Consider the following 27,671-nt stretch of genomic DNA (forward strand, 5'->3'; position numbering starts at 1 on the left):
CTCCACTTTTTGTTTCTCAACTGGCGGTTAATTTGCCAAAAGTGACAACAAAACCTGGAACTCCCTTTACCTGCAATGCTTTCTGAATTCCCTGATGACAGTAGGCAATTAAATGAAGGCGTAGTAATCCAACATAATGCAATTATGAGAAGCCTTATCTCTTTAGCTCCTTCCTAATAAATTATTAAAGGAACATTGCCTAATATTGGATTGCAAAAGTCTCTGCTGATGGCCACTTTCTTGAGCTGGGAGGGACATGATCCTTCTCTGCTGTTGAACTGGGGCTTTATCTTTCTGCTTGATAGTTCTCAGCTTGTCTTTCACCACTGCAGAAGGTGTGCTGTGCCAACAGGCAGCTCATGGGCAGTATTTGTAGTTGGTGCATACAACAGGATCTAACTATGGTTTTTAATCCTCTTCTAACCTCATTTACAGATGGCTCTGGCTGCAAGATGTAGCTGTGCTATGATATCTGCCCAAGGTGCCAGCTGGGAGAGCCAGCACAGACAGCAGCACTGCTGCCTGCGTGCAGGTCTTTGCCTGGTCTAAAGCAACCTTCTCACTAGTTGAATAAGCAAAAGTGGGTTACTATAGCAATGTGGTTATATTGCTTATGTTGGGAGTTTCTACTCAACACTGTGAAGGCTGAACATCCTTAAGTGGTGATGGGCAATGTGGTGTCATGCTTTCTGTGAACAGGGCTCTACTTCAGCGTTGCAATAAGAGAACTCTCTGTGAGTGTATAGTGCTGTCCTGTGTCCCTTTGTGATAGTAACACAACCTAATATATTCATTTTGATGTGGATTTGATGACTTCCAGCCAAATATGCAATAACAGCACCAGTTGGTAGGATTTGTTTCAAACCTTGGCAATGCCCTGTTTGAAAACGACACCCACTTTTAATAAAAACTTCCCCCTTCCCTTATTGATGCATGTGAGCAATGCCAACAGAAATGGAATGAGATTTAAAAGGCAGTTTTCTGCTTTGTAGAAAATAGTTAGCATGCAGGAGAATAGCAAATGTTTGCCAGCAACGTAATGTGTTCCCCGGAGAACCAGCTTCTGCATAAGTTAGCAGTCTTTGCATAGAAAGGTAATTCCATATAGTAAGCAAACCAAAATGATTTGGCTCTCTGGCTCTTAAATAGGACAGCCTGGAGCAAGGAGAGGGCAGGTCTATATGTTGTCAGCTGAGGAGGTGCAAAACTCAGGAACTCCTTTGGAAAGGAGTTAAAACAAAGGGGAGTTGGGCTGTGATCAAGAGGAAGCTAATGGCTCTTTGGGACTGTGGAAAGAGCAGCAGCCTGCCATTGTTTCAGGCCCTCCTGGTGGGTTATTTACATGCTGATCAGCCCCAACCGTGCTGTGCTGAATTACTCCTGTATAGAATAACTCAGGCCTTCAAATAACTTGGAATAGCCTGGGCTGGAGCTATAGATTTCTGCAGGTCTCTCTGCTTGATTACGTTTCTGGTTGGCTTCACAAATTTATAAAAACGAGTCAGTTCATTTATTTTGTGCCAAATGGAATAGATGTGTAGGAATTTTGTGTGTTTGGAAAAAAATAAACAAAAAAACCACCCACAAGTGTTCAAATGTAATGATTACTTTGAATTTTGAGAGCTCAGACCTGCTGTAGTTGGGACAAGCTCAGGAGCCCACAGCAACTCTATCCACCACTCAAAGCTCTGCTGCTTGTTAACCCCATTGCTCTCATTTACTTTCTGCTTCCCACAGATTTTTGGAGGCTGTCTAAAGGACAAGTGCATGAAATGATTTCTGTACTTAGATTGTGATTTTAGTATTCTTGTGATCAGCCCCAGATAATTTCCTACTTAGAAACCAGCACAGTAGAGTTCCACAAACGTGCAGCCTCGATATTTCCAGTCATACAGATAGCAATTTCTTCTCTTTTTTTCCTCATGTTTTGTTTCTGTTTACTGGAAATGTTGATTTTTTTTGGAACATTTGTTGTCTATCATCATACAGAATCATTCCTAAATATTTTGTCTGCATCTTTGCTTGTTTCTTCTTTATCAAAGTAGTTGTATTTAGTCAATAAGACCAACATGAGCAGTTACTGTAAGTAATAGCACAAGCTGCAAGACACATGTAGACTCCCCGTTGTTGCTAAGGCATCTGCTAGCCATGTCTCGTGTCCACTCAAGTGCTGGACCAAATCCTGACCAAGCCGTCTTGTAATGCAACTCATACACTCTATTTCTTACTTTTCTTATCAGTCGTTATTCCAACATGTAGGTGGCTTTTGTAAACATCTCCAAGGCTTTCTCTGGGTCACACTTATCTCTTCCTACAAGGTGAGCCCCAAAGTGGAACTGCTTAGGAAGGCTCTGACTGGCAACAGTACTCAAGGAGGGACTGGTATCCTACTCGTGAAACCACTTTCGATTTCCCATCCCTGGTAGCAGGGAAAAATTCTCAAGCAGGAGGAATCTCCTCAGGCTCCAGCAAAATGCTCTTCTATGTTTGTAGAAGCCATCAGGATGGTATTTACTCTCATTATTAGAAAGTTTTTTCCTCTCATCCTTCCTTGTCTCAAGGAAGCTTGAGGTCTAGTGTCTTTCTCACTATGCTAAGATATATTTCTGTCTTTCAAGCTGCCTTATTTTCAGAGAACACAACTCCAGCTTTATAAGGCCTCTGTGTGACGACAATGGATGTGGCTCCTCCTGAGCAGCGACTTCTGATGGAGCAGGTCATCACTAATGCATGCTCCTTGCCTTTGTTCTCATGGACTTCCAGTACAATGAGACAAATTAGTTATTCCTTAAGGTTGCCAGTTGCTAGCCTGACATTCCTGACACCATACGATGTCTTTACGTTCTGACACATGATAAAAGCTTACTTACAGCTCTTGAATACCTGCAAGATACATTTTGCACTTTTTCATCTCCTCAGGACTTGGCATAGCAATCAATTATTTGGTCTTTGTACAAAAACCCCTAGAAAAAGAACCTATTTTTTAAAATAAACCCTTATTTTTCCATATCTCTTCAACTCCAGAGTCTGTACAGACAGCTCTCCATGTCTTTCTTTTCTTTCATGCTTTTACGTGTCCACACCTTCTGCGGAGACTATACCATCCGTATAACCCATGCTGTAGTGTCATCACAATCTGCAAGGAGCCAATGAGTTTTTAGGAAGGTTTTGCTGAATATTTTTGTCTTTCTTTTAAATTATGCTTCCGTTTTTCTGCATAAAACATGTTTCTTTTTTCTTTTACATAAAAAAAAATCCATATAGTTTCCATTTCTGTTCTGTCTGCCTTGCATTTTTATTAGCTTAGCTTGACATGCTGGTAGCACCTGACTTTCCAGAATTCAATAGAAATCCTAACTTTTGAAAATATAAATTCCTCCTTATTTGATGCAGTCATGGAATTTGGTTGGTTGTTTGTTTTTTTCAGCAAAACCTGTTAAAAACTTTTCCTAAAGTCTCTGAGTTCTTGAATCCTTCCAGAAGTATTTATTACTTTCTCCATCCAAGACATACTCATCCCACCTTAAAGTCTGAATAATTTGTCTCACTTTCTAAATAAAACATGAAAAGTGTAGTATCATTTTTGAAGCAAAAAAAAAAAAAATATCTGTTCTCAGAACTATGACATCTTTAGGTGAAGAAAATTCCGTTATTTCCTTAGTTAACTCAGCTAGAGAACTTCTATCTTAAGTCATGGGGAGAGGAACAAACTGCAGGCTTCATCTATATGTCACTGGGCATCCTTTCCCACATTGCAGAACAAAGTTTCAGACTGACTTTAATATTTCAAGCCAAGATCAATCCTTTGTGAATGTATGGACGTCTTAGACAACTTGCTTTGCACACCAGCCTAAACTGTGGAAATGAGTGACTTTCTGAGGGGTTAAAGATTTCAGTGGCACAAATCATACTGCTTTGAGTTTGAGCCTTTGCAGCTTCTACTGAAGAGCGCTGGCAGTGAAATATTTAGTTCCATTTTCCCATCAGTGAACAGCTGGAAAATGACTTCCACTGCTGGGGCTGGTGATTGTTTACACCTGACTGCAATCGTGGGTGAATCATCTTTCAGAAGCACTGTGGGTAAAAAAAAATATATTATTATTTATTTTTCTGTCAAAAAATAAACTGCAGCTTGAAATACCTCAATTGAAAAACTTTCTTGCTCCTGCAGCAACTTAATCGCGTTTTGTTCCGTTGTTCTGTTTCAACTTTTCCCGTTACAATGCATGCTGTTAACAAGAGGGATGTAGCCAGCTGTTTTCCTTCTCCACTGATGTCTCTGCAGTTCAGGCCTTGAACTTAACACTCGTTGCAAATGATGGCAGAGCTGACAGGAGTCGTCTCTTTTCTGTGAGTGCGCGAGGGGATGTGGAGGTAGGATGCTTATTTTGGTGGGGGTGATGGAGCTGGAGGCTTGTTCTGATGAGGGATTCTCCCACAGCTCTCGGAAGCAACCCCCTCTTCCCGTCTCCTTGAAAAAAACTTCTAAAGGTCTTGGGCTCATCCGAATGCAGAAATGTCTCTCTCTCTCTTTTATCTCAAATTTCTTCCCAAGACAGGAAAACCACTTCTGCCTGGCTCTGAATAATAACGTAGAGCATGGAGAGCCCCGTTGATATCAAAGCGTTCACAGCGCAAGCACAGATCAGTATGAATTAGGATATCATAATTCATCCCTCCAACATCAAATATTTTACTGTAATTTTGAATTCTTTATAGATTTATACTGGCCAGCTTTGTACCTTTGAAAACAACGAGGAGTTTGCCCTTGACTTCAGGCCAAAGAGGTGCTGCATCTAAAGAAACTGTTTTAAACTCAGCTGTAGAGGACTTCCTGTATTTATCTATTTTTTTTAGGAAGTAGTTTGTTTCCTCTGCTTTTGCTTGTTAGAGGACTATTCCCTCTGGTAAGGAACTTAATGCAGGGGAAGGCACTAAACTAAAAGCAAATTAACTGTGTTATTCTAAATTCTCTTCCCTCGTACAATCAGTCTTGTAATTTTCAAAGGAAACAGTACAAAACTTGCAAGACTAATAATCGTAATTATTATGAATAATGAATCCTGAGATGTTATTACACAATAAAAACACACCCTCTCATGCTGTGTCTTACTCTTCAATTATTTAAAGCTCCCTGACAATTATAAACTCGCTTTAAGTCTGGCGTCTTATACGATGAGGAACTGTAACCCCAGACACAGTAGCTTCTTCTGGTTCTTTTTTGTTTAATGATTACTCTTCAAAATAAAACTGCATTTAATATTTTAAGAGGAGGGATTCTTTCTTTAGTCTTCCAATTTTTCCCATAATAAATGCTGTTTTATTTCAAAGCATCATGTAGGAGGAAAAGCACGCGAGCAACGTTTCGAACCAAGGCATTATGGTTGCCTTCTGCGAGGAACAGAGCTGGGGGAAGAGGATTGTGTTGTCAACTTCTTCACAAAAAAAAAAAAAACCAAAAGCCCAAAAAAACAAACAGCATAACTGTACTAAAAAATCTGAATTATGTATTAATATTTGTCAGAGCTGATACAAAATCTGTTGATACAGCTTATAGCAGCGAGCCCTGTGTAGCAAACTCAAACTGCAGCCTGTCAGAGCTACTCAGTGTTCCAGTGCTAGTCAGCCCCAGCCAAGTGATGCAGGTATCTCAGCATCCCTCCAGGCAACATCTCTCTCCTGTTTTTTGAGAGAACCAGGGATGCAATGGCTTTCATTATTCCAAAAAATGCTGACTAAAGTGGTGAAGGGTTTGTCTCAGAGGTGGTGTTTTTCTTTAAATAGAAAGAGAGAAACTTTATGCACAAGTTGTAGAGAGACAGTTGTGTATAAGGAGTGGTTTTATTTGTTTCTCTCTGACATTGATTCTGTTATATTCTATTCTAAATCTCAGGCTCATCTGCCGACCCCTCCAAAATACCCTGAGCCTGTGCTCCCAAACTCTATCTCTGTTCTTCTCTGATCCTCCAAGGTCTTTCATGGATTATTTATGCACCTTGCAGTATGCAAGAACAGATGTACTTGTGCAGATCCTGACAACTCTTAACAGGATGCATGAGAAGTGTAAGATCAGGGCAGGCTGCTGCAGAAGATGCTTTTGTGGTCGACTGTCACCCATCGCTTTTCTCCTTGAGGTACCTCATCCGTGCTGTCCCTCCCTGGTCCTGCTTTGGCAAGGGGTTGGACTGGATGATCTTTCAAGGTCCCTTCCAGCCCTTGAGATTCTGTGATTCTATGCCTCTGTCACTTGTGAGTGCTGTAGACTGTTCCAGGTGGCACCCAGCACCCCTCAGTGAGGGGTCAGCCTGGAGCACACGTGATCTTTCTCATGGAGGCGTCTCACGTGTTTTCTGTGTGCATTTGCCCAGGTGGAATGGGATTTTTCTTCAACAATGTGTAGCTGTAACAGAAACGTTTTTTCCAGACATCCACTTGATGATTCAGTAGAATTATCTCCAGGCCAAACTTTGACTTGATACCTCCTTATAAAACAAAATAGTTTTGAAATTGTGGGTTTGGGGTTTTTTTCCCCAGCGCTGAGTACAATATTTCTCCCATTAGATCCCCCGTATCCTTCTCCTCACAAAATACCAGTGGGCGGTTCTCCTCTGAACAATTGCAACCTAATAGGTGAGAAAAAGGTTGAAAATTGCAGGTGATTGAAGAGAGAATCAGAATGGCAGAAAGCCAGCAATTTTTAAGATGCTGCCGTAACTACCGCTATCATGTATAATTCTTTTTAAGTCTATGGCAAGGTAGATAATGTTAACAAAACTATTAGTATCACTACACACCCCTATAAATATCATTCCAGTTGTCTCAGAGTAACTGCTTTTCTAATGGGGCACAGTAAGTTTCATTAATGTAAAGATTAGTTCTGCTGGTTCCTTGCTTTTACCTGTAAATTCAGTATCCTGGGGAAAAAAAAAAGCCCAACACTAAAGCCCTTACCTGAAGAAATATGTAGTGCATTACTGTATTTTTACAGTGCTTTCCACCACAATAATGGGCTTGGAATTAGTATTCAACCCACCTGATTGCTATTGTTTAAACTGGCTTAGGTGGGGAGATAATTTCCAGAAAGGGCAGAGCCCCAAATTCTCAGATGACTCTTTTTTTCCTGTGGCAGCATGATCTGCTGTTGAGCTTTCTAATGGGTTTATTATAGATCAGAGGCACTAATTCTCCCAGGTTAGAAATCCTCTTAATTACTAATTTTGTCACTCGTAGGGTGGAACAACTGTTCTGGGAGCAGCATGAGAGCTCCAGCTAGCTTTATAGACCTGTGTTCTTATAAGCCTGAGCCTTCAAACCACAGTCATCATCACTGGGTTCTTCCTCTGACCCCCTTCTCTCACTCCTGGAGCACATCCCAATGTCTCAGCAGGTATAAATGCCATCAATCCCACCACTTTTGATGCCCTTGAGTACTACCAATCAAGAGACAGCTGATAGGGGAGCATGGTTTTGGTACCAAGCCCATACATTGGGCTAAAGATTCATTGGGTTCCTGTTGAAGCCTTTTGAAACCCAAGAATGATTTTCATTAAACTCATGGTGACTTCTTTTGTTTGAAATCTCAAGAAACTTAGTTAGAATTGGCCAAAATACAACAGCTGCCACAGAAGGTTTAAAAGACAGGGAGATGAGTTTGTCATTAAGCTTTCTTGCCTTAAAAATCATAGTTAAAACCATAAAATGGCAAAAACTGCCATGAAAAAATGATTTTGTACAGGGATTTCAACGTAGGGCTTAAATGTCTGGTTTTGGGGGCAAGGATTTTTACCATTTTCTCTTTAATCTGGCCATATAGTCAATTAAATATTCAACTTTGTGTTCATTCTCTCTTTTGGACCAGGCAGAGTCTGTGCTTTGGTCTCCTGCAGTTTAGTCAAAGCTATAATTTCAATTCTCAAAGCCAGAGGGCAGATTACAAGAATACCCTTTGGTATTTTGCCTCTCTGGTGTCCATCAGTCTTTTTGGAGTCCTGGACCTGTTGGATGGGCAGCCCATCACCTCACTGGGACAGTGTCTGCTTCAGTAGACATATTGTATAACAGAGATGAAATTCCTTCAGCACTGTCCTTCCATCCCCTCCCTCTGCCTGCCCCAGACTTGCTATGGACTTGGCTTCATCGTGTGCTTCTGGGGAGAGACATGCTGGATTTTGTGGACCTGGTGCTACAAATCTAATGAATACGATGCTTTAGGAGCAGACTGTCTCAAGCATTAGCCAAGACCAGGGAGCAATGTGATGTTTTTTCCTCACAGTTTTGGTGAGACCATTGTTTTGCTACATGTTATATAATTACATTCTACTTTCTGTTTTCTGTGACTCCTTTCCTCCCAGCACAGCAGAAAACATCCTTCCTGTCCCAACTCTGCCCTGCTCCTATCTCAGGAAAATGTAGGAATTTTGGTTGGAAGACGAATCATAAAGTCATTTTCATTGGAAAAGACCTTTGAGATCATCAAGTCCAACCGCAAAGAAACAGCAATTTGTTATAACCCCAAGACCTTAGGGTTGTGAAGTACATGTTTACTCATTCAATCTGACTTGGAACAGGGGTGGCAGTGTACCTTTCTTCTCAAAACTAGGAAATCCACCAAGTGTAGTGAGTTTACACAGACTTTTCCTGAGTTACATATGGACAGAACCCCAGTTCTGTCTCAGCAGTGGTACACGTACCTTTCATGAGCCTCTGAAGGTAGGTGCACAGTGGGATGCTGAACCTGCCTGCTTACCTCAGAAGTAGCAGCTGGGTCATCTGCTGATTGTAAGAACCTTTTACTGTTAAAAAAATTACATCTTCACAAATTATTCATATGCTGGGCACAATCAGGTGGTTTACTTTTAAGAGTGTGGAAGGTCAAAGTAGTTGCTAATATTTCTCTCTTAAAAGTGCAGTCCTCAAGATACCTTGGTGTGCTCTGCACATCTTGTACAGTGACCTGGAAGTTTTCCAGTTCCTGGATGATCTTGCTTACTCTGCTGAAGATTTGAAAGCTTTATTGAACCAGTCCTTTCTACAACACAGAGAGGTGAAAACGCACACACAACTCTCAGGAGTGGGCATTGCCTTTCCTTTACGTTAAACACATCCTCATAAGTTGCTGCTGCTGCTTGTTCACAGAAGAATTAGTCTCACTCCTGACAGAACTACTTGAGCTCTTGCTGTTTTGATGAGCAGCAGCAGCAGAGATGACAGTGGTGGGATGGCACTGGGCTTGCTTATGCACCATCGCACCGTGATTGCCACCCGGCTCTCCGCACTGTCACATCACATCATGGCAGTGCTGGCCCTCAAAGCAGGTTTTCACTCCTGGCTCGTAGGCTGTCTCAGACCACTGAAGAACTAAGGGTTGTGTGAGAGTACCATCTGGGTGTCCAGCTGTCTGCCTGTTCCTATCACCATTCTTCTTCTCCTTTTTAGTTATTTATTATCAGTTGTGCAATTCAAAGTGCTCATAGAACGGGTGAAGATCAAGGATCAGGGGGCACAGGAACGTGTCCAGGTGGGTTTGGAAACCTCCTGAGAAGGAGTTTCCACACCCTCCCTGGGCAGCCTGAGCCAGGGCTCCCTCATTTCAGCACCAAGGGAGTTTCTCTTCCTGTGCCAGTGGCACTGACTCTGTTCCAGCCTGTGCCTGTTACCCCTTGTCCTGCCATAATACACAAAAGAAAAAAAGTGATGCCCAATCCTCTCAACACCTGCCCTTTAGGTATTTATCAGCATTGGTGAGGTCCTCTCTCAGTCTTCTCCAGACTAAACAGCCCCAGGTCCCGCAGCCTTTCCTCACAAGGAAGATGCTCCAGTGCCCTGAGCATCTTGCTGGCCCTGCACTGGCCTCTCTGCAGCAGTTCCCTGTCCCTCTGCAGCTGGGGAGCCCACAACTGGACACAGGACTCCAGATGAGGCCTCAGCAGATGTGGCAGAGTACAGGGGGAGCAGAACCTCCCTTGACCTGCTGCCCACACTCTTCTTGCTGCCCCCAGGCTGCCATTGGCTTCTTGCCCACGAGGCCACATTGCTGCTCATGGTCAGTTTATCATCAGCCAGCACTGCCAGGTCTGTCTCTGCAGAGCTGCTCTCCAGCAGGTCACCCCCAGCCTGGCCTGGGGCAGGGGGTTGTTCCTCCCCAGCTGCAGGACTCTGCCCTTGTCCTTGTTGAACCTCAGCAGGTTCCTCTGTGCCCAACTCTCAGCCTGCCCAGCTCTCACTGACTGGCAGCACAGCCTCTGGTGAATCAGCCAGTGCTCCCAGTTTGGTGCCAGCAGGGAACTTGTGAAAGCACACACCTTCCCTTCATCCAGGTTGTAGATGAAGATGTTGATCAGACTGGCCCCAGAATCGACCTCTGTAGAACCCCAGTGGCCACAGGACTCAGAGGTATAGGAGGGAGAGCTAAGGTATTCCTACATCCAGAGGTATTGGGCAGCTGTGGGAAAGAGTCAGGAGTCCCTCCAGAACCTCTCCAGTGACCTTTGCTATCAAGTTTTGCAGCTGCACTGTGGGGACTGTGCATCTGTGAGTTGTTGGCTGATTTCACAGCTGACCCTGTTCCTCTCCTTATGTCTTGCTGAAGGTAGTGGCACATGCCTCACAAGAAATGAGAATGTTCAGGAGCTGTCTGTATTATTGAAAATCTCACTCCTTGCTTTCCAGGAAATTTAGACTCAGATATATCTTCTCTTTATTTTCAAGCTGAATGGTATTATTTATTTCATGCAATTTTACACAGAGCCTACAATAAATGATGAGCTGAATAGGAAAACTGAAGTGACTGAATTGATGTAATTCCTATGTCAGGAAAAAGGCAGTGGTAAGAGCAAAGTATTTGTGGCACCTAGGCAATTGCAGATGGAAAAAGACCTCTTACATCCTCATCAGTCTCTTTTGATACTTCTATTTCTGTGAGATCTAAGCATTTCATATTACTTAATTTGTTTACACATTGACTCCTGTCTCAAGCTAAGTGATTTGGGAGCTTTTTTTTATTGTCTGCCTGAGGAACACTCTATGTTGTAATTCATGCCATAAGAAAGCAATGAAAAATAAGCATGGTTATTTCATTGTGCAAATGGGAAAAGATAGGAGCAGAGTAAGAGAGATGCTCTGTGTCATGCTGAAAATCTTGCAGAGTTAGCAGTGGAACCCAGGACACCCATAATCCAGGCAAAATACCTTTATTATGCTGCCTCTTCTTTCCTTTTGGGCTATTTGGTTGAAATGTAGATGGTTTTGTTGAAGGTGAAAACTAGTCTTTAAAGGTAAACATTGTTTTTACTAAAGCAGCTCATGAGTTCACCTTTGCTTTTCCCTTGTTTTTTTGTGGCTGTGACATGGCTAATGCTCAATAAAGCAAAACCAGATGGCTTGGGGTTTTTTTTGGCTGTTTTATAGAGAGACCTCAAAAGCCTTTTTGGACCATGGAACTCAAAATACTTTCCTGGGGACATTGTTGTAAAAGACTGGATGAATTTCTTTCTTGGTTCATTATGTTGTGTAGCCACAGAAATGGGTGTTGTTAAGTTGGTTAAGATCAGATTCATAATTCAGCTCCTTGAGCAGGAGTCTGGCAACTGTAGTCTGGGAAAGGACATGTGGCTACCAAGCCAGGTTCATAGAATCATAGTATGGTAGGGGCTGGAAGGGACCTTTAGAGATCACCTAGTCCAAACTCCCTGCTAAAGCAGGTCCCACCTAGATCAGGTCACACAGGAACATGTCCAGGTGGGTTTGGAAACTTCCAGAGAAGGAGCCTCCACATCCTCCCTGAGCAGCCAGTTTAAAAGACTGGGAAATACAGTATCTTTCAGGGTTTTTCTTTTCCTTCAAAACTATTCTCATTCTGTACTAGCTTTCAAAGCCTTGCATATTTAGGAAGAGCTGCTGTGAGAAAGTTCAGTTGGATTTTTGGGAGTACTACCTCGTGATGGCATGATTTTTCTCTTTGTGGAGAGAGGTCAGTTTGCCACATTACCCATGGGTATTTTAATGAACTGTGATAAATTTCTCCTCCTGTAAAGCATACCTTGGATTTGGCCTTCCTGACACTTCATGTCTGCCCTTGCAATTGTAAGGTCTTAAAGCTTCTCACTGAGTACAAGATAATGCTTCAGTAGTGAAAACACTCCATATTTTATATTGCCCTCCAGATTTAGCTTTGTTGTCTTCTTCCCTTTTTTTCCCTCATGCTGTTTAAACCCTGCTTTGAAGATGGTGTTATGAATAAATTCTTCTTCCTGGTCTTTTCTCCTGTGCCTGTTACACACTTGGATTCCATTTCTCAGATGAGGAGGAAAGGTGCAGAAAGATTCACCTCAGAAACATCCCCATTAGCTATGCATGGCTGCCCTGCAAATTCACACTCATGTCATTGATTTTGATAAATAATCATCTGCTGAACAAATCAGGTAACATATGACACCTTCTGCCATAACTTTGAGTAACACTGAGAACTAAAAGAGATTAAAACACCGAAATGGACTGAGGTGCCTGGTTGAAGCCAGACCTACAGAAAAAGACTGATTTTTGGTGTGTTGTGAAAGAAGAATTAGGTGCCTAAGGAATATAAACCACAAGAACTAAAATACTGAACAGATACCAACTTCATTTAGCCACATGAGTGGAAATGCTGTTCAGAAAAGGAGCAGTGCTGAAGTATTTTGTTGCTTTCCTGATCTGGGGTTCTTAAGTTATTGTTCTAAAATCAGCCGTAAAATGGCTTCTTGACACAGAGGTACTGGTTTCATCCCAGGCTCTCTGAAAGCAAAGAGTTTGGACCAAATATTGAAGGCAGCAAGAAATTTTCAAGTCCTGCTATCAGCCCAAGCCAGGTTTGATGAGGAGGCTCCATCCTGAAAGGGCTGCCAAGGTATGAATGAGCTGAAGCTTCACTCGACTCTGTAAAGACTAGGAGGCTCGTGTGTGTCCGTCAACAAAGCCTTGTAGGGGTTGAGTAGCAGCAATGAGTATGTGTTTAGTTTATTGCAGAGATCTTACTTTCTTATACACTTAAATAGCAGTTGACTGAAGACACTTGAAGGTCGGGTTGGTGTGAAATGTTGAATAGCCATATGCTTCTGTGAATATAACTTGAGAGAAAAGAGAGATTGAGAGATGGATCTTGATTGACATCTCTAAGCATGAGCAGATGTTTTAAGTACATTTTCTGCCTCCCTAAGAAATATGCCCAACTTTAGAGTGCCCAAATCTCAAGTGTGGCAGCCAGTTGTGGTCTCCTGGGTAGATGCTCCAAGTGTACACTGTTTTGGGGCGCTGTGAAGAACAAAGATAACTGAATGCACTTTTCATTCAAATATAATCCTGATATTAAAAATGAGAAGGTATTTCAAAACCAGGAGACAGAAAATTTAATCGTGAGCAAAAAGAGATATCCTCCCAGGCTGGAACCATGGGCTGAGGGCAATGGGATGAGGTCCAACAAGGGCAAGTGCTGGGTCCTGCCCTTGGGCCACCCCAAGCCCAGGCAGCTCCAGGCTGGGGCAGAGGGGCTGGAAACTGCTGCAGGGAAAGGGCCTGGGGGGGTTGGTGCCAGGGGCTGAACAGGAGGCAGCAGCGTGCCCAGGGGGGCAAGAAAGCCAAGGGCATCCTGGCTGGGATCAGCACTGGGGTGGCAGCAGGAGCAGGGCAGGGATTGTCCCCTGTGCTGGGCCCTGGGGAGGCTGCAGCTCCAGGGCTGTGTCAGTGCTGGGCCCCTCACTCACTGCCACAGGGACACTGAGGGGCTGCAGCGTGGCCAGAGCCGGGCACAGAGCTGGGGAAGGGGCTGGAGCACAAGGGGCTGGGGAGGGGCTGAGGGAATGGGGGTGTTGAGCCTGGAGAAGAGGAGCCTGAGGGGACACAGCAGCACTCTCTGGCACTCCCTGACAGGAGGCTGCAGGGAGCTGGGGGTCAGTCTCTTCTCTCCAGCAATGAATGACAGGATAAGAAGAAATGGGTTCAGGTTGCTCTAGGGGAAGTTTTGAGGCAGAACTGTTTCCCTAAGAGGGTTGTCAGCCCCTGTGCCAGGCTGCCCAGGGAGCTAGGGGAGTCCCCAGCCCTGGAAGGATCCCAAAGCCATGGAGCTGAGGTGCTGAGGGCTGTGGGTCAGTGGTGGGCTGGGCAGGGAGAGGGGAGAGTTTGCACTCAATGAGTTTAAGGTTTTTTCCACCCAAAATGAGCCGTAATGCTCATTAAAAGAAACGGTTATGTGTCAGACTGAGAGCATCTCGGTTTGTCATGCTTTCAAAATCCCCCCTGTATTATTATTTCTTTTCACCTCAGCAAAAACTGTTGTTCAGCTTTCTTAACTTTATGCATAGTTTGAAACCCTTCAGGGTTCACTTTCAAAGCAAGTTAAAGTTTTGCTAAGAAGAGAATAAGCCACACACAGCACACCGTTGCAGGAGAGCTGACGGTCACAGGGAGGAACAGGAGGACAAGCAGCTGATCACAAATAGTGGGAAACAGTCGACCTTCCTCACCATTCCTCGAAGCAGCTGCTGCACCGCTGAGTCTCTCTTGCAAAGATAATGAACATGCTCACGCTCTCTTGGTGCATTTTGATCACCACAGATGATGATGACAACGTTTATGGTCTCTGTTTAACGCTGTTGATATTTGACCATGAAATGCCTCCCAAGTCCCTTGGCTGCTTTAAAAAGCTGCATTTTATTCGCTGTCTTTTCCGTGGGCAGCAGCTATTGTTCGGTGGCTCTGAGATGGCTGACTAGATTAACTGACCAGCATTTCCTCCGGGAGCATTTGCAGGTGATTGAATTTCTTGCAATCAGCAGCCCATTGCCCCTCGCCCCCCCATTTTTCTTAGTGACTAATTGATGATGACAGATGTCACCTGCGCGGTGACACCAGCGCTGCCGTCGCAGCTCTGAGGGGGACAGACAGCAGCAGCTCGTCTCTGAAGATGAGAGATGATCCGTGGTGGGTTTTGCCCACTGATTTGGGTTTTATTTACCTTTTTTTTTCCCACAGCACAGTGTCAGTTAATTAATGAGGTCTCTTCACTGCAGGAATGTAAGCAGCCATATTTGCCATTGATTTTTTTCCTTCTTCTTCTTCTTCTTGCAAATGTGAATAGCAATTTTCTCAGCTGTTAAAAGAAAGGAATGGAATATAATCTGCAGGCAGATGTTCACACAGGCATGTCTGTGTTTCACATGCATGGGAAGGGAGAAGTGTGTGCACTTGTCAGTGTGTCCAAGTCTCCCCTTGGAGAACTGGTGGTCCAAGCTGTTTACAAAACAAATCCATCTATGAACTCAGAAATGTCTCTAATTTACTGCTGTTAAATTCATAGAATCATAGAATGGTGGGGGTTGGAAGGGACCTTTAGAGATCATCTAGTCCAACCCCCCTGCAGAAGCAGGTTCACCTAGATCAGGTTGCATAGGAACATGTCCAGGTGGGTCTTGAAGCCCTCCAAAGAAGGAGCCTCCACAACCCCTCTGGGCAGCCTGTTCCACTGCTCCCTCACCCTCACAGTGAAACAGTTATGTCAAAGTAGTTTGCTATCATGTATAGGTGAGTTTAAAAAGTGAAACAGTGAGCAGTGGCCGTGCCTGTGCTAAGAGTGCTGTAGCTGTACTGGCATAGCAGTGAGGGAAGTGTGGATGTAACATATGTCCATGGAGAGCTGCAGCTGCCAGCCTGGGGAACACCAGATCTCCAAAAAGAAGTGAAACCACTAAATGTTTGCTGCTCCTGGAACTTTCCTAGAATACCAGTGCCAGGTATCTCTTCATACCCAGCATCCTTAGATCCCTTGGTTGGCAGGACTTCATCTTCATTGCCTTGACCCAGTCCGTTTTATTTCTTGCATAGAATAGGTGACTATGGTTAATGATCTGAGAAAAATGACATCACTTGCTTCAAACTCTGACCAAGCAGCTTTGCTGCAGCCAAATGCAAACACTGTCATCCCTGTAGCTGCTCTTCTCCTTTAGACCCCTGTGCAAAGCTCTTTGCCTGCATCCTCCTACAGGTTCAAACAATTATTCTGAACTCCCCAAAGGGAACACAGTTGTACAAAGAATTGTTTTCCACATTCAATGGCAGGAAAGTGTCTGGATTACGTTTCCCTTAAACCAGCTTTCAGTAGAACCGTTTCAGGATTAATTGGAACTGTGGGGTCTTGTACTTCTGTATTGCACTGATGAATTTCAAAGTAAGCATAGCATATCTGTTGCCTCTTACAGGGGAGCCAGGCAACCCTGTTCTATTCCATCATTAATTACTATATCCTTCTTTGGCCTAACCATCCCTTTTGCTTCTGACCACCAGGCATGTGTTTTTCCCCAGACTTTCCTCCTGGCCTTTCTTCTTGCTCTCCAGCACACCTCAGCTTTCAGATCTTTCAGTGGGCACCCTGTTTCCCAGCCATTTACCCTTCTTGTCTTCCGTATGCTTTACAATCCCTTCAGGTGGTCTCCCTCACGAAAGAGAGGGCAAAGGATAGAAGCTGTTGACTCTTTTCTGGGAGAAGAGAAGGTTCAGTGTGGTCATTTTCTTCCTCTGTCTTCCCTCCGGTGCCTGTCCATGCAGCAACCAGGGCTGGAGGTTAAAGAGTAAATGTTTAATGGATGTTCATCCCATTTTTCAACTTGCCACTGAGAGGTGGTCAGACATCGCAGCGATGAGCAGGGAGCAGAGCCCTAGAATAGCACATATGGTTCACAGGGCTAGGCAAGAGGGTAGTTCAGATGTCCTGAGTTGTATAGGGATGGGGGAGGGTTTGTTGGTGCTGGATTCTGTATCATAGTCCTCTGGACATTTTTCCTTCACTAACTGCTGTTGCAGCTGCGCAGTCTCGTGCTTCATCCTGAGAACAGATCCTGCGTGATCCTCTGCAAGCACGAGCAGCAGCTCCCTGTCAAGAGAAGCACAGAATCATTTTGGTTGGAAAAGAACTTTAAGATTTATCAAGTCCAACCACTAACCAGAGGAATGTGTAATAGTAGGTGCACTGGCTTGCTTTTCATGGAAATGTCCCTGTGTACTCATTTCAGATCCCATTGTTGAGCAGATAACTGTCCTCCTTCCACCCTCTATCACAGAGTGGCAATTAAACTGTTATCCCTCTGTACATCTCTCTTGCCTGTTTGTGAGAAAATGAGGCTAGACAGAAAAGAGGAGCACTAGTGTCTATTTAGCTTCTCATGTGGTTGTTGTTGCATAGGGTGGAACCATCAATATCTCCCTGTCTCTGAGGTTTCACGTTTCAGATACATACATGCTGTTTCTGTTGGCCTGATCCTGCGAGGTGCTGAGTGCCTGCCTTGTACAGTAGCATCAGGCGTTGTTGACACACATGAACTTGAGTGATTTATAGCAAGGTTCATAGTGTCATAAAAGAGGCATAATAAAAATTAGTACTGCATGATTTGTTTCTGAGAACATCATTATGACACCAAGTAATAATGAATTGCTGCGCAAGAAGCCAGAAGGGAGGATGGATGTGTGGCAACGAGGACAGATCTTTTATTTGGTAAATTAGCATTGCTGCATATGGGCTGAAAAATCTCTAAGCATATGCTGATGTACCCTGACATCCTGGCATGTGCTCCATGTCGTCGGTGAAACCCGATGTGTGTGAACACGTCAAACGTGGATGCGTGCGCTCGCAGACGAGCTGTGCCAACGTGATCTCTGCTGGCGTTTGGAGAATGGATCTGAGCACACAGAGCCTGAAGAAATGCTTTGGAACGTGGCCCTTCGAAACAGTGGGGTGTGATTAATCAGCTGGATGAAAACTGGAAAGGCCAAATTGTGTTTATTGTCCCCAGGAAAGATAATAGGAGTTGCATGTGTGGAAGAGGGCATTTTGTTTGACCGTTCGGTCATGAGCAGCTAGAAACTTGACCAATTTGGTGATTATTTGGAATAGTAAATTACACCTATTTCACATCTTTGTACAGATCATCCCATGGAATGTCTGCTTTCCTCCTAGATGTTGGAAACAAGATCAGAATTTAATTAGTTAACGATCAGAGCCTTACACCGCCACTCACTTGGTTCTTGTTTCTCCGTTTGCACCCATTTAAGTACTTAAGGTGGGATGATGATTGCTCCTGGACCTATGTCTTAGGGCTTTCCCAGGGAATGTCTTCCTACTGCAGGTTAGTGTTGGGTTTTAGAAGCAGCCTGGTGGGTGTGCGATGAAATCCATCATTTCATGCTGAAATTGCAGGTAACATTTTTAACTGCCCATCTGACATGCAGAATTTCTCCATGTGTTGCCCTCTCTGAGCATGTACTAGATGACTTAACATCGGTGGTGCCTTCAGACAGATGGGCTTCAGGCCCCAGAATCCCTGCGTCAAATTATATGCCTGGTAGAGAAACCAGGTTCTTTACCTCCATCCTTGGCTGTGTTCCTCAATCTGGAAGCCAACAGCTCCTGCTTACACCCACGAGCAGGCTGGGACTGTAGCTGCAATATGTAAGTTAGGGATTGCTTTTATATTCTCAGTTTATAAAAAATGAACCTTTTTCTGTTAAAGTAATACTGTGTAAAAGTATGACTTCATCTACAGACCTCAATGCATTCTGTTAGATTAGGTAATTAGTTAATTAGTGATGTTATAGAATCATAGAATGGTAGGGGTTGGAAGGGACCTTTAGAGATCATCCACTCCAAGCCCCTGCAGAAGCAGGTCCCACCTAGATCAGGTCACACAGGAATGTGTGTAGATGTGTTTGAAAAGAAGGAGAATGAGCCTCCACATCCTCCCTGGGCAGCCTGGGCCAGGGCTCACTCACTTCACAGTAAAATACTTTTTCCTTATGCTTAAAGTGGAAATGTTTGTGTTCCAGCTTCATCCCATCACATCTTGTCCTGTTGCTGTCCTTGTCCTGTCCTGTTACAACAGAAAAAAATTGCTACCTCAGCTTCCTAACATCCAGCATCGAGATATTTGTCAATATTAATGAGATCCCCCCTCAGTCTCCTCTTCTCCAGACTAAACAGCCCCAGGTCCCGCAGCCTTTCCTCACAAGGAAGATGCTCCAGTGCCCTGAGCATCTTGCTGGCCCTGCACTGGCCTCTCTGTAGCAGTTCCCTGTCCCTCTGCAGCTGGGGAGCCCACAATTGGACACAGGACTCCAGATGAGGCCTCAGCAGATGTGGCAGAGCAGAGGGGGAGCAGAACCTCCCTCAATCTGCTGGCCAAACTCTTCTTGCTGCCCCCAGGCTGCCATTGGCTTCTTGCCCACGAGGCCACGTTGCTGCTTATGGGCAGTTTATTATCAGCCAGCACTGCCAGGTCTGTCTCTGCAGAGCTGCTCTCCAGCAGGTCACCTCCAGCCTGGCCTGGGGCAGGGGGTTGTTCCTCCCCAGCTGCAGGACTCTGCCCTTGTCCTTGTTGAACCTCAGCAGGTTCCTCTGTGCCCAACTCTCAGCCTGCCCAGCTCTCACTGACTGGCAGCACAGCCTCTGGTGCATCAGCCAGTGCTCCCAGTTTGGTGCCAGTAGGGAACTTGCTGAGGGTCCCTCTGTCCCCTCACCCAGGTGGTTGATGAAGATGTTGAACAAGAGTGGCCCCAGAACCCATCCCTGTGGAACTTCACTGGCCACAGGCCTCCAACTCCACTCTGTGCCATTGATCCCCGTCCTCTGGGCTCTGTCCTTCAGCAGCTCTCCATCCACCTCACCTCCACTCATCCCAGCCACACTGCCTGAGCTCTCTGATGAGGATGTTGTGGGAGACAGTGTCCAAAGCCTTGCTGAAGTCGAGGTAGATGCCGTCCACGGCTCTCCCCTCATCCAGCCAGCCGGTTATGCACTCATAGAAGGCATCAGTTTGATCAAACAGGATTTCCCCTTGGTGAATCCATGTTGACTCTCCCCAGTAACCATCTTTTCCTTCATGTGTTTTGAGATGACATCCAGGATGAGCTGTTCCATCAGCTTTCCAGGGATGGCTGACTGGCCTGTGGTTTTATAGGGCATCCTTGCCCTTTTTGAAGACTCGAGTGACCCTAATGTGTTAATCACTTTTAAAATCACAAATTAATCTTTTTGTGGTGGCCACTGCAAGGTAAAATTGGGACACTCAGGCTTTACACTTCAACAATTTTTATTTGGAGTAATTATATTTCTTTGCCTAATGTTCATGAATATTGATTTTAATATTTTATTGAAGAATATAAATTGAAAAATTTTATTAATCTCCTTTAAAAAAATAAGAATTAACGACTTTTGCAATTCCATCATTGCTATGCAGGTGCCAGTCACAGCTCTTCAACCACCTCAGGGACTCAGCCCCAGGAATGATTGTCACCCCTTAGCTTCCTGAGCTGCCCGAAATTCTCCCATTTAATGGCATGACCTTGTTAAAGTAAATAAATGTTAAAATAAATGGTTAAATGAACTGAGAACGATTCCTTCAAAAGCATCTGTGTTCTAAAAAATGATGAAACCACCAAAATTGTTGTTTTTTTATAGATCTTATTTAGGAATATTTTACTGGAGGAGAGTCTCACTTTTCCAAGTGCTGCTTGTTGCATATGCAGCGTCTTTTAGAATCATGGAATCTCTTAGAATCATAGAATGGTTTCAGCTAGCACAGACCTTTAAGTGCAGCCTCTGTCCCAGCCCTATCACCCACCAGCCCATTTCCCTCAGTGCAACACCCACCAGCTCTGAAACCCCTCCAGGGATGGTGACTCCAGCAGCTCCCTGGGCAGCCCCTTCCAATGCCTGACAGCCCTGGCAGCAAAGAAATTCCTCCTCACATCCAGCCTCAACCTCCCCTGGTGACACTTGAGGCTGATTCCTCTTGTTCATTTGTTAACTGGGGGGAACAGACCACCCTCACCTGGCTACAGCTGCCTTTCAGGTAGTTGTAGGGAGTGAGAAGGTCTCCCCTGAGCCTTCTTTTCTCCAGCCCCAGACTCCTCAGCCCTTCCTCAGCTGAGACATGCTCCAAATGCTTTCCCAGCTTGGAGCTGCCTCTGGATCCTCTCCAGCACCTCCATGTCCTTCTTGTAGAGAGGGGCCCAGAACTGGGCACAGTAGTGGAGGTGCAGCCTCCCCAAAGCCGAGTCCAGGGCCATGATCAGCTCCCTGCTCCTGCTGCCAACACTGTTCCTGCTGCAGGCCAGGCTGCCCTTGGCCTTCTTGCCCCCCTGGGCACGCTGCTGGCTCCTGTTGAGCCGCTGCCACCCAACACTGGCAGGTCCCTCTGTGCCTGGCAGCTTCCAGCCACTCCTCCCCAGGCCTGTAGCGCTGCTGGGGGTTGTTGTGGCCCAAGGGCAGGCCCTGGCCCTTGTCCTTGTTGACACTCATGGCACTGGCCTTGGCCCAGCCATCCAGCCTGTCTGTAAAGCTCTCTGTAAAGCTTTCCTGCCCTCAAGCAGATCTCGAGCTACAGATATTCCTGCAGTGACCTTTCTTCTCACTTGTAACTTTCACAGTTTGTACTATGGAAGGTGTAAGATGGATCAAAAAAAATGCAGAAAAATTGCAATATTTAAATTCTTTGGATGCAGGAGTGTAACAAAAAACTGGATTGACCAGGCTAAGGCTGTACTGAGCAACACCAGGCAATAAGTACTTGCTTGAAGTTACTTCTGTGATTAAAATTCCATGTAAACTGCTTTTCCCCATAACACTGAGGATGTGGAGATGAGAACAGATTCATCTTCTTATGTCATGGAATTCATGCTGTAGAAACTCGATTTTAAAGTGCTGAAACCCAAGGAAAACATTGTGAAGGAAGAGCAGGGAAGAGACATGAATTAATCCAAAAGCTTTATATTTTAACTTATCCCTTTTTTTCTTTCTTAAATGCTTAAATTCAATCCTTAATTTCCCTTTTGAATTTAAATACACTCAGAGAAATTTTCAAGTTTTAAAACGGAAATAGATGCAAAATTCATCTCCATATTAAAAAAAATGCAAATCAAGGAATTAAAACAGTTGTTAGAAGGTGTAAAGATAATATTTCATGGTAATGCCTTGGCTGAAAACATTCATTTGATGTCAGAAATGTCATTTTGGCATCAGGCAATGTGGGGTATTTAGGGAAAGTGTGATTTGCAGCAGGACGTTGAAAGATTATAAGTGTGATAGTTTTCTCATTTTTGCTGAAAACTTATCGAGTTCTGAATCTTATCAGCAAACTCTAATTGACAGTATTTTAAAAGTGTAGACAACCCATAGCAGGTGTTCTTATTTTAACAGACTCTTGAGTGTAAAACAGTGGCAATTGCTTGAATAGCCTTTGCTTTGGTAAGGTTGTAATTCAAAACGAAATGGATAAGATCATGAACATAACTGTTTTCTGTGAGATACAGGCAGTGCTTGTGTGCAGCCCAATCTCTTTCTCTATTAATTTACCCCCCTGAAAAATGAATATAACTATTGATTGAAGCATATGGCAATATGATGTGTGTGTGTGTGTGTGTGTTGGAGACTTAAATGTTCAATACAAATTAATCATGGGTAACATGTAGATTTTAATTGCTTTAAAAGTAGAAAAGTCAAACTCACCTTTATTAGTTCAGATACACAGATTAAAAGGATAACTTTTAGTTCTATATTACTGGCATCCAAGAGCAACATTTTTCTGTAAGCACAGTACCGTCTCAGCCTATTTTTCATCTTAAACTTGCAACTTCTTTCTTTAAACTTATTTTTTCTCAGTCGACTTGACAAATATGTGAAGGAAAGAAAAAAGGGCAAATGAATTTTTTTGTGCAGAAGTATAGGAACTGTGCTGAGATCTGGAGTGTATATGTATATATATATATATACACATATACACATGCAGTCACTGTGAGCACTCAAGTGAGAACCTGAGATGCTTTATAACATGGATTTAGAGGATTTTCACCCATGTCTTTTACCAGGAGAGGCTCATGAATAAACTCGTGCCAACTATCGCCACCTCTGCGTAGCAGTAATAATGTTACATCTTCTTGATACCAAATCCCCTATGGGAAATAATTAGAAGGGTTGGGTTTTTTCATTCATTCATTCATTCATTCATTCATTCATTCATCCATTCATTCATTCATTCATCATCTTTTCTTATATATCCCATGTAAGCTTTTACTGGTCTCTGAAAAACAGTGTAAAGAGTAGACAGCTGATGCTAAAATCTCCTCCTGGCCTGGCTGCAAACATGTACAGTATGTTAAAAATAAACCAAACCAAACCAAAGAAAACTATGTAAAGTGTTAAGAACTCCCTCTGTCTCTTGAACTAGGTCTCATATCCCTATTATTTTTAATTACAAACAGCCCATGAGTGCTACACGTGGGAAGCAGTGGTGAAGGGGGATGACATGCACCATGTTTCCCCTTTAGTTGTTTTATAACCTCATAAGTTGCTGGCCTTGCACGTGTTTCACAGTTGGTGTATTTTGCAAATGAAGGCTGTAAACAAGCAGATCTCGAACACCTACATCAAGTATATTTCTACATTTTTTGAAGAACATTTGCTTTAGGAGTGTAAGGGTGGGTCCCACTGGAAAAACAATACAGATGTCATTGAAGTCACAGCTGATCCAGGTTTAAAAATGATGGGAGATTTGAGTCCTAAATGGAAATACAAATAGTATTTCCTGTCTATCCTATAATCAGACTTTCTCTGATGATTGTGTAGTCATTTACACGGGTGGAAAATGAATCAGTATTATGCTCACTCTTTTCAGAGCTAGATGATTATTCACACTGCCACGAGAGCAGGGAAAGATGCACTTTGTAAGGAGTTAATATAAACTGCATCAGGCTAAAATCAGAGCCTGTCAAACTCTGATGAAGATGGTTTAACCAGTGGTGGATTGATCTGGTGTAGTCATATGAAAGATTGAAGGATTTCAGACATTACTTGCTGAGATAATTTCAGGTTATATGTCTCTCTATACTGTAGTATTGTACTGTATATGTTTGCTATTCACTGCTAGCAACAATAAAAGTGAAATTGCTTTTGTCAGTGATAGCTATACAGAGTTTATAGAAAGCCAGAGTAAAACACATGCGTAGTGGACTGGAGCTTCAGTCCCAATCTTGTTGTTTTTCACTCTCAGTCTTTCATAGTTGTTTTCTTCAGCTGACACCTCGCAGGTCAGCTGCCTCATCCACAGGTGCCAAGTCACAAAGGGTATGGATGCACTGCCAGATTTTAGATACTTGCTTAGCATGCTTAAAGGTAGATGCTGCTGTTTGGTGGTGTGTGAGAAGCTCTGTGAGCTCCATCATGCTTTAGGCAGATGTTCTCAATTTCTACGGGATGCCTTAGCCACCTAAATGTAAATAGCTGGAGCTGGGGCTGATCACAGTGCAAGCTTCTGAGCACTAAATTGGCTTTCATGAAAGAGAGGGGACAGACTGCCTTGCTCCACCAGAAGGGTGGATATTTTGAGGAGAAACCATGGACCAGGTTGCCTTGTGTGGCCCTCAGCTACCAAAATAGTAAAGAATGAGGCTTTTTCTGAAATGCTGTCCTTGATTTAAGTACCAGATATCAACTCAAAAAGCCTTGTAGGTTTGTCTATGAGGGTTTTCTTTTTTCTAGTCATGCCCTTGGTACCCTTCCAGAGGTGTTTGCCTTCATTAGAAGACAATGCACTTAACACTTATAATACAAGAATCAACATATAGAATAGGCCAGACACCCAAATCTGCTTGCTCTGACCGCGAAGCAAAATAGTCGTGTTGCCATAATACAAATGTACACAGAATTATACTTTATCCTTGTGTTTGCACATTATTTAGATCAGTGGCCCATGACTAAGAACGCTAAACACAATCTCAGTGCAAATAATGGATCACAACTTTGCAGCCAAAAGAGATGAGAGTATGGCTTATAATTTCCTTTCAACACATCATTACTCTGGAAATGCCACTGGGAAACTCCTTAATTCCCTCTGGTTTTGGTTTGATCACAATAAGTAAGAGATAATAATATTTGTTATTAGTAATAAAGATATTAATGGCTTTCAATGAGAATTTAGGGATTGCACAAGAAAATGCTAAGCTAGTATTCAGGGAATATCATGCTTTTTACACAAAGCTATTTTTCATAAGCTGTTTAGATGGTACAACGCTGTTAATGGTGTCACAGTAAATTAATGCTATTGGTATAGTTCCAGTATATGCATATGTGGTGGTTTGGCCCAGCCAGCACAGCAGCACCACGACAGTCTCTCGCTCGGTGCCCCCATTCACCCCCATCCTCGTTAGGGTGGCAGAGGCCCCAGCGAAATGGGAGTAAAAAGATCACCAAGGTTGTTGTGGATGGAGACAAGGGCAGGGAGGGCTGGCTGCCAGTTATGGTTCTGGGCAAAACAGCCTCCAGTGCTCGACTGAGAGAGGACAGTAGGAAAGTTTATTCTACAAGAAACAGAACAGAATAAAGGCAAAAAGGGAGCAGGATGATGAGAAAATTACACCCAGCACATTAAGATCTCCCTCCCCCATCTCTCCTTTCTTCCCAGGCCCAGCTCACTGCTCCCCAGATCTCTCCCTCCTCCCCCCTCAGCAGCTCAGGGGGGCAGGGAATGGGGGATGTGGTCAGTCTCTCACAGATGGGCTCTGCTGCTTCTCTCAGAGGAGAACGACTCCTGGCATCCTTCCCCTGCTCCAACACGGGGTTCCTCCCCCGGGACACCGTCCTGAACCAACTTCTCTGGTGTGGGTTGTTCCCAGCAGCTGCAGCTTCTGCCCACACAGGGTCCCTCACACGGGACACAGTCCTTGGTGAATATCTCTGGCGTGGATTCTTCACCACGGCTGCAGTTTGTGCAGTTGCAGGGTCCCTCTCTCGGGACAAGGCCTCTTCTGGGCATAAGTTTAATGAGCTGCTTTGTTGTGGGTTCCTCCCCACAGTTACAACTGTGGACATTGCGTCCCCTCCTCCAGCCATAGTCACTGTCCCTGGCTCGGGGCCTTTAATGAAGTGAATCGCTGCCCCTGGTCTGGGGCCAGCTTTAGCAAAATTAGTCTCTGCCCCTGATACGGGGTCTTTAAATAAATCCAAACAGATCTCAGCTTCACCAGCTCTCTCCATAGACTGCAGGGGAGTCTCTGCTCCAGCACACCTCCTCCTCTCTTTCCTCACCGACCTTGGAGTGCACATGGTTGTTTCTCTCACTGTTCCTACTCCTTGCACCACCACCAGCCAGAAGAAGAAGGGATAGAAGATGGAAGAAACAGGAAGAAGAAGGAGGAAAAAGCCTCCTCTTCCCACTTCTTCTTAAAAACTGATTGTAGAGGTGTCTCATTGTCTCAGCCCCAGCAGTGGGTCTGGCTCAGAGCTGGGGAGAGTTTCAAGCAACTACTTACAGAAGCCACCTTTACAGCCCCTTCCCCCTTACCAGATATGGCTGTCATGTCAAACCATGACAGCACAGGGACAGACCAGAAAAAGTCTGAAATCACAAATAAATAAATAATTAAGTGCTTTTTGGTTTAATACTGATGGTAAAAAGCCGTTTTCCAGGGGCTATGTGGGCTGGGATATCAAACCCTGTGCATCATGTTTGCCCTTGGAGACAGTTAGGTGGCTGTGGAAGCCCCATACTATGCAGGTGCTAAATCAAGAAGCAGCTGATCACTTAAAGTACGGTTAAGAAAAACGTATGGCCTCCATTTATAATTGTTGTGGGCAAATTTTCACACGGATTCAGTGGGCAACAACCAAACCTTTACACTCTGTGACGAAATACTTTTCTAAGCTGAAATTTAGTGCTTGAATCTGCAGTATAGGCATGTCGGGGTTTTGCTCATAAAACACTTTTCTGTGGGGAATGGCGTTAATACTGAATGTCACTATTTTCTTTTATCCTGTTTCGATTCAATTAGCTAATAAGCCATCTACTTAAGCACCTTACTTAATTTCTGCTCTTCCCAAAACCATCAGTTTATAAGCTTCAAGCTTTGAGTGGTCAGTTATCGCTTGTCTATGGGGTTAAATACTCCTGTTGCTTGGAGCACAAGGGACAAAACGAGTGAAATGATGGGGAACAAAGGAATATACTGATGTCTCGTACAAGGAATAACTCCCAAGTATCCTATGGAAGTAGGTTCAAGTTTTGCTCTTTGTTGTTCTCTTTAGAGGATGTTTCAGGATGGTGTGCTTTAACGTGTGATTTTACTGTTAGTTTTCTCTCTCTCTCTCTCATCCCCTGTCACCTTATTCATGTTTATTCCATGCAACCTTGGCCCTCTGTTCCGTAACACCTCAGCTGTGGCCACCACAGCACCTCCCACACCCCCTGACACTCCCATGCCAGCAGCCTCTCTGACTGACTCCTCTCCTTCCCCTCCAGCTGTCCCAAGTTCCAGTGTCCTCCCCTCTGCCCCCCGAGATGTGGTCCCTGTTTTGGTCTCCAGCCGATTTGTCCGTCTCAGCTGGCGCCCGCCTGCAGAAGCGAGAGGCAGTGTCCAGACCTACACAGTCTTCTTCTCCAGGGATGGTGTCAACAGGTAGGCATCAGCAGACTGTGGGTTACCTCTGCCTGAGAGATCCTGAGGTCTTTACAGATAGCTTGCAAATGGTTCTCAACCTTATGTTCTTCTCCTCAAGGTAAGTGTGAAGCTAGAAATGCCTTTTGTTGCTACGGTTTTTTTTGTAGGCAACATATCAATATTTACATAATAGTGCTCGTTGTCTTGGTGTGAGGGACCATTTGTGTTGG

The 27,671-nt window shown here is 44.1% G+C and overlaps 1 protein-coding gene across 1 annotated transcript in view; it reads left to right on the top strand.

Moving 5' to 3' along the window:
- DCC (DCC netrin 1 receptor) overlaps window positions 1-27,671 on the top strand; it is a 550,939-nt gene that overhangs the window by 322,677 nt on the left and 200,591 nt on the right. The window contains exon 10 of the mRNA XM_062018865.1: window positions 27,303-27,459. Coding sequence (XP_061874849.1) covers window positions 27,303-27,459 — 157 coding nt within the window. The remainder of the gene's footprint in view (window positions 1-27,302; window positions 27,460-27,671) is intronic.

The sequence above is a fragment of the Colius striatus genome, chromosome Z, assembly GCF_028858725.1.
Source record: "Colius striatus isolate bColStr4 chromosome Z, bColStr4.1.hap1, whole genome shotgun sequence".
In the NCBI taxonomy this organism is placed as follows: domain Eukaryota; kingdom Metazoa; phylum Chordata; class Aves; order Coliiformes; family Coliidae; genus Colius; species Colius striatus.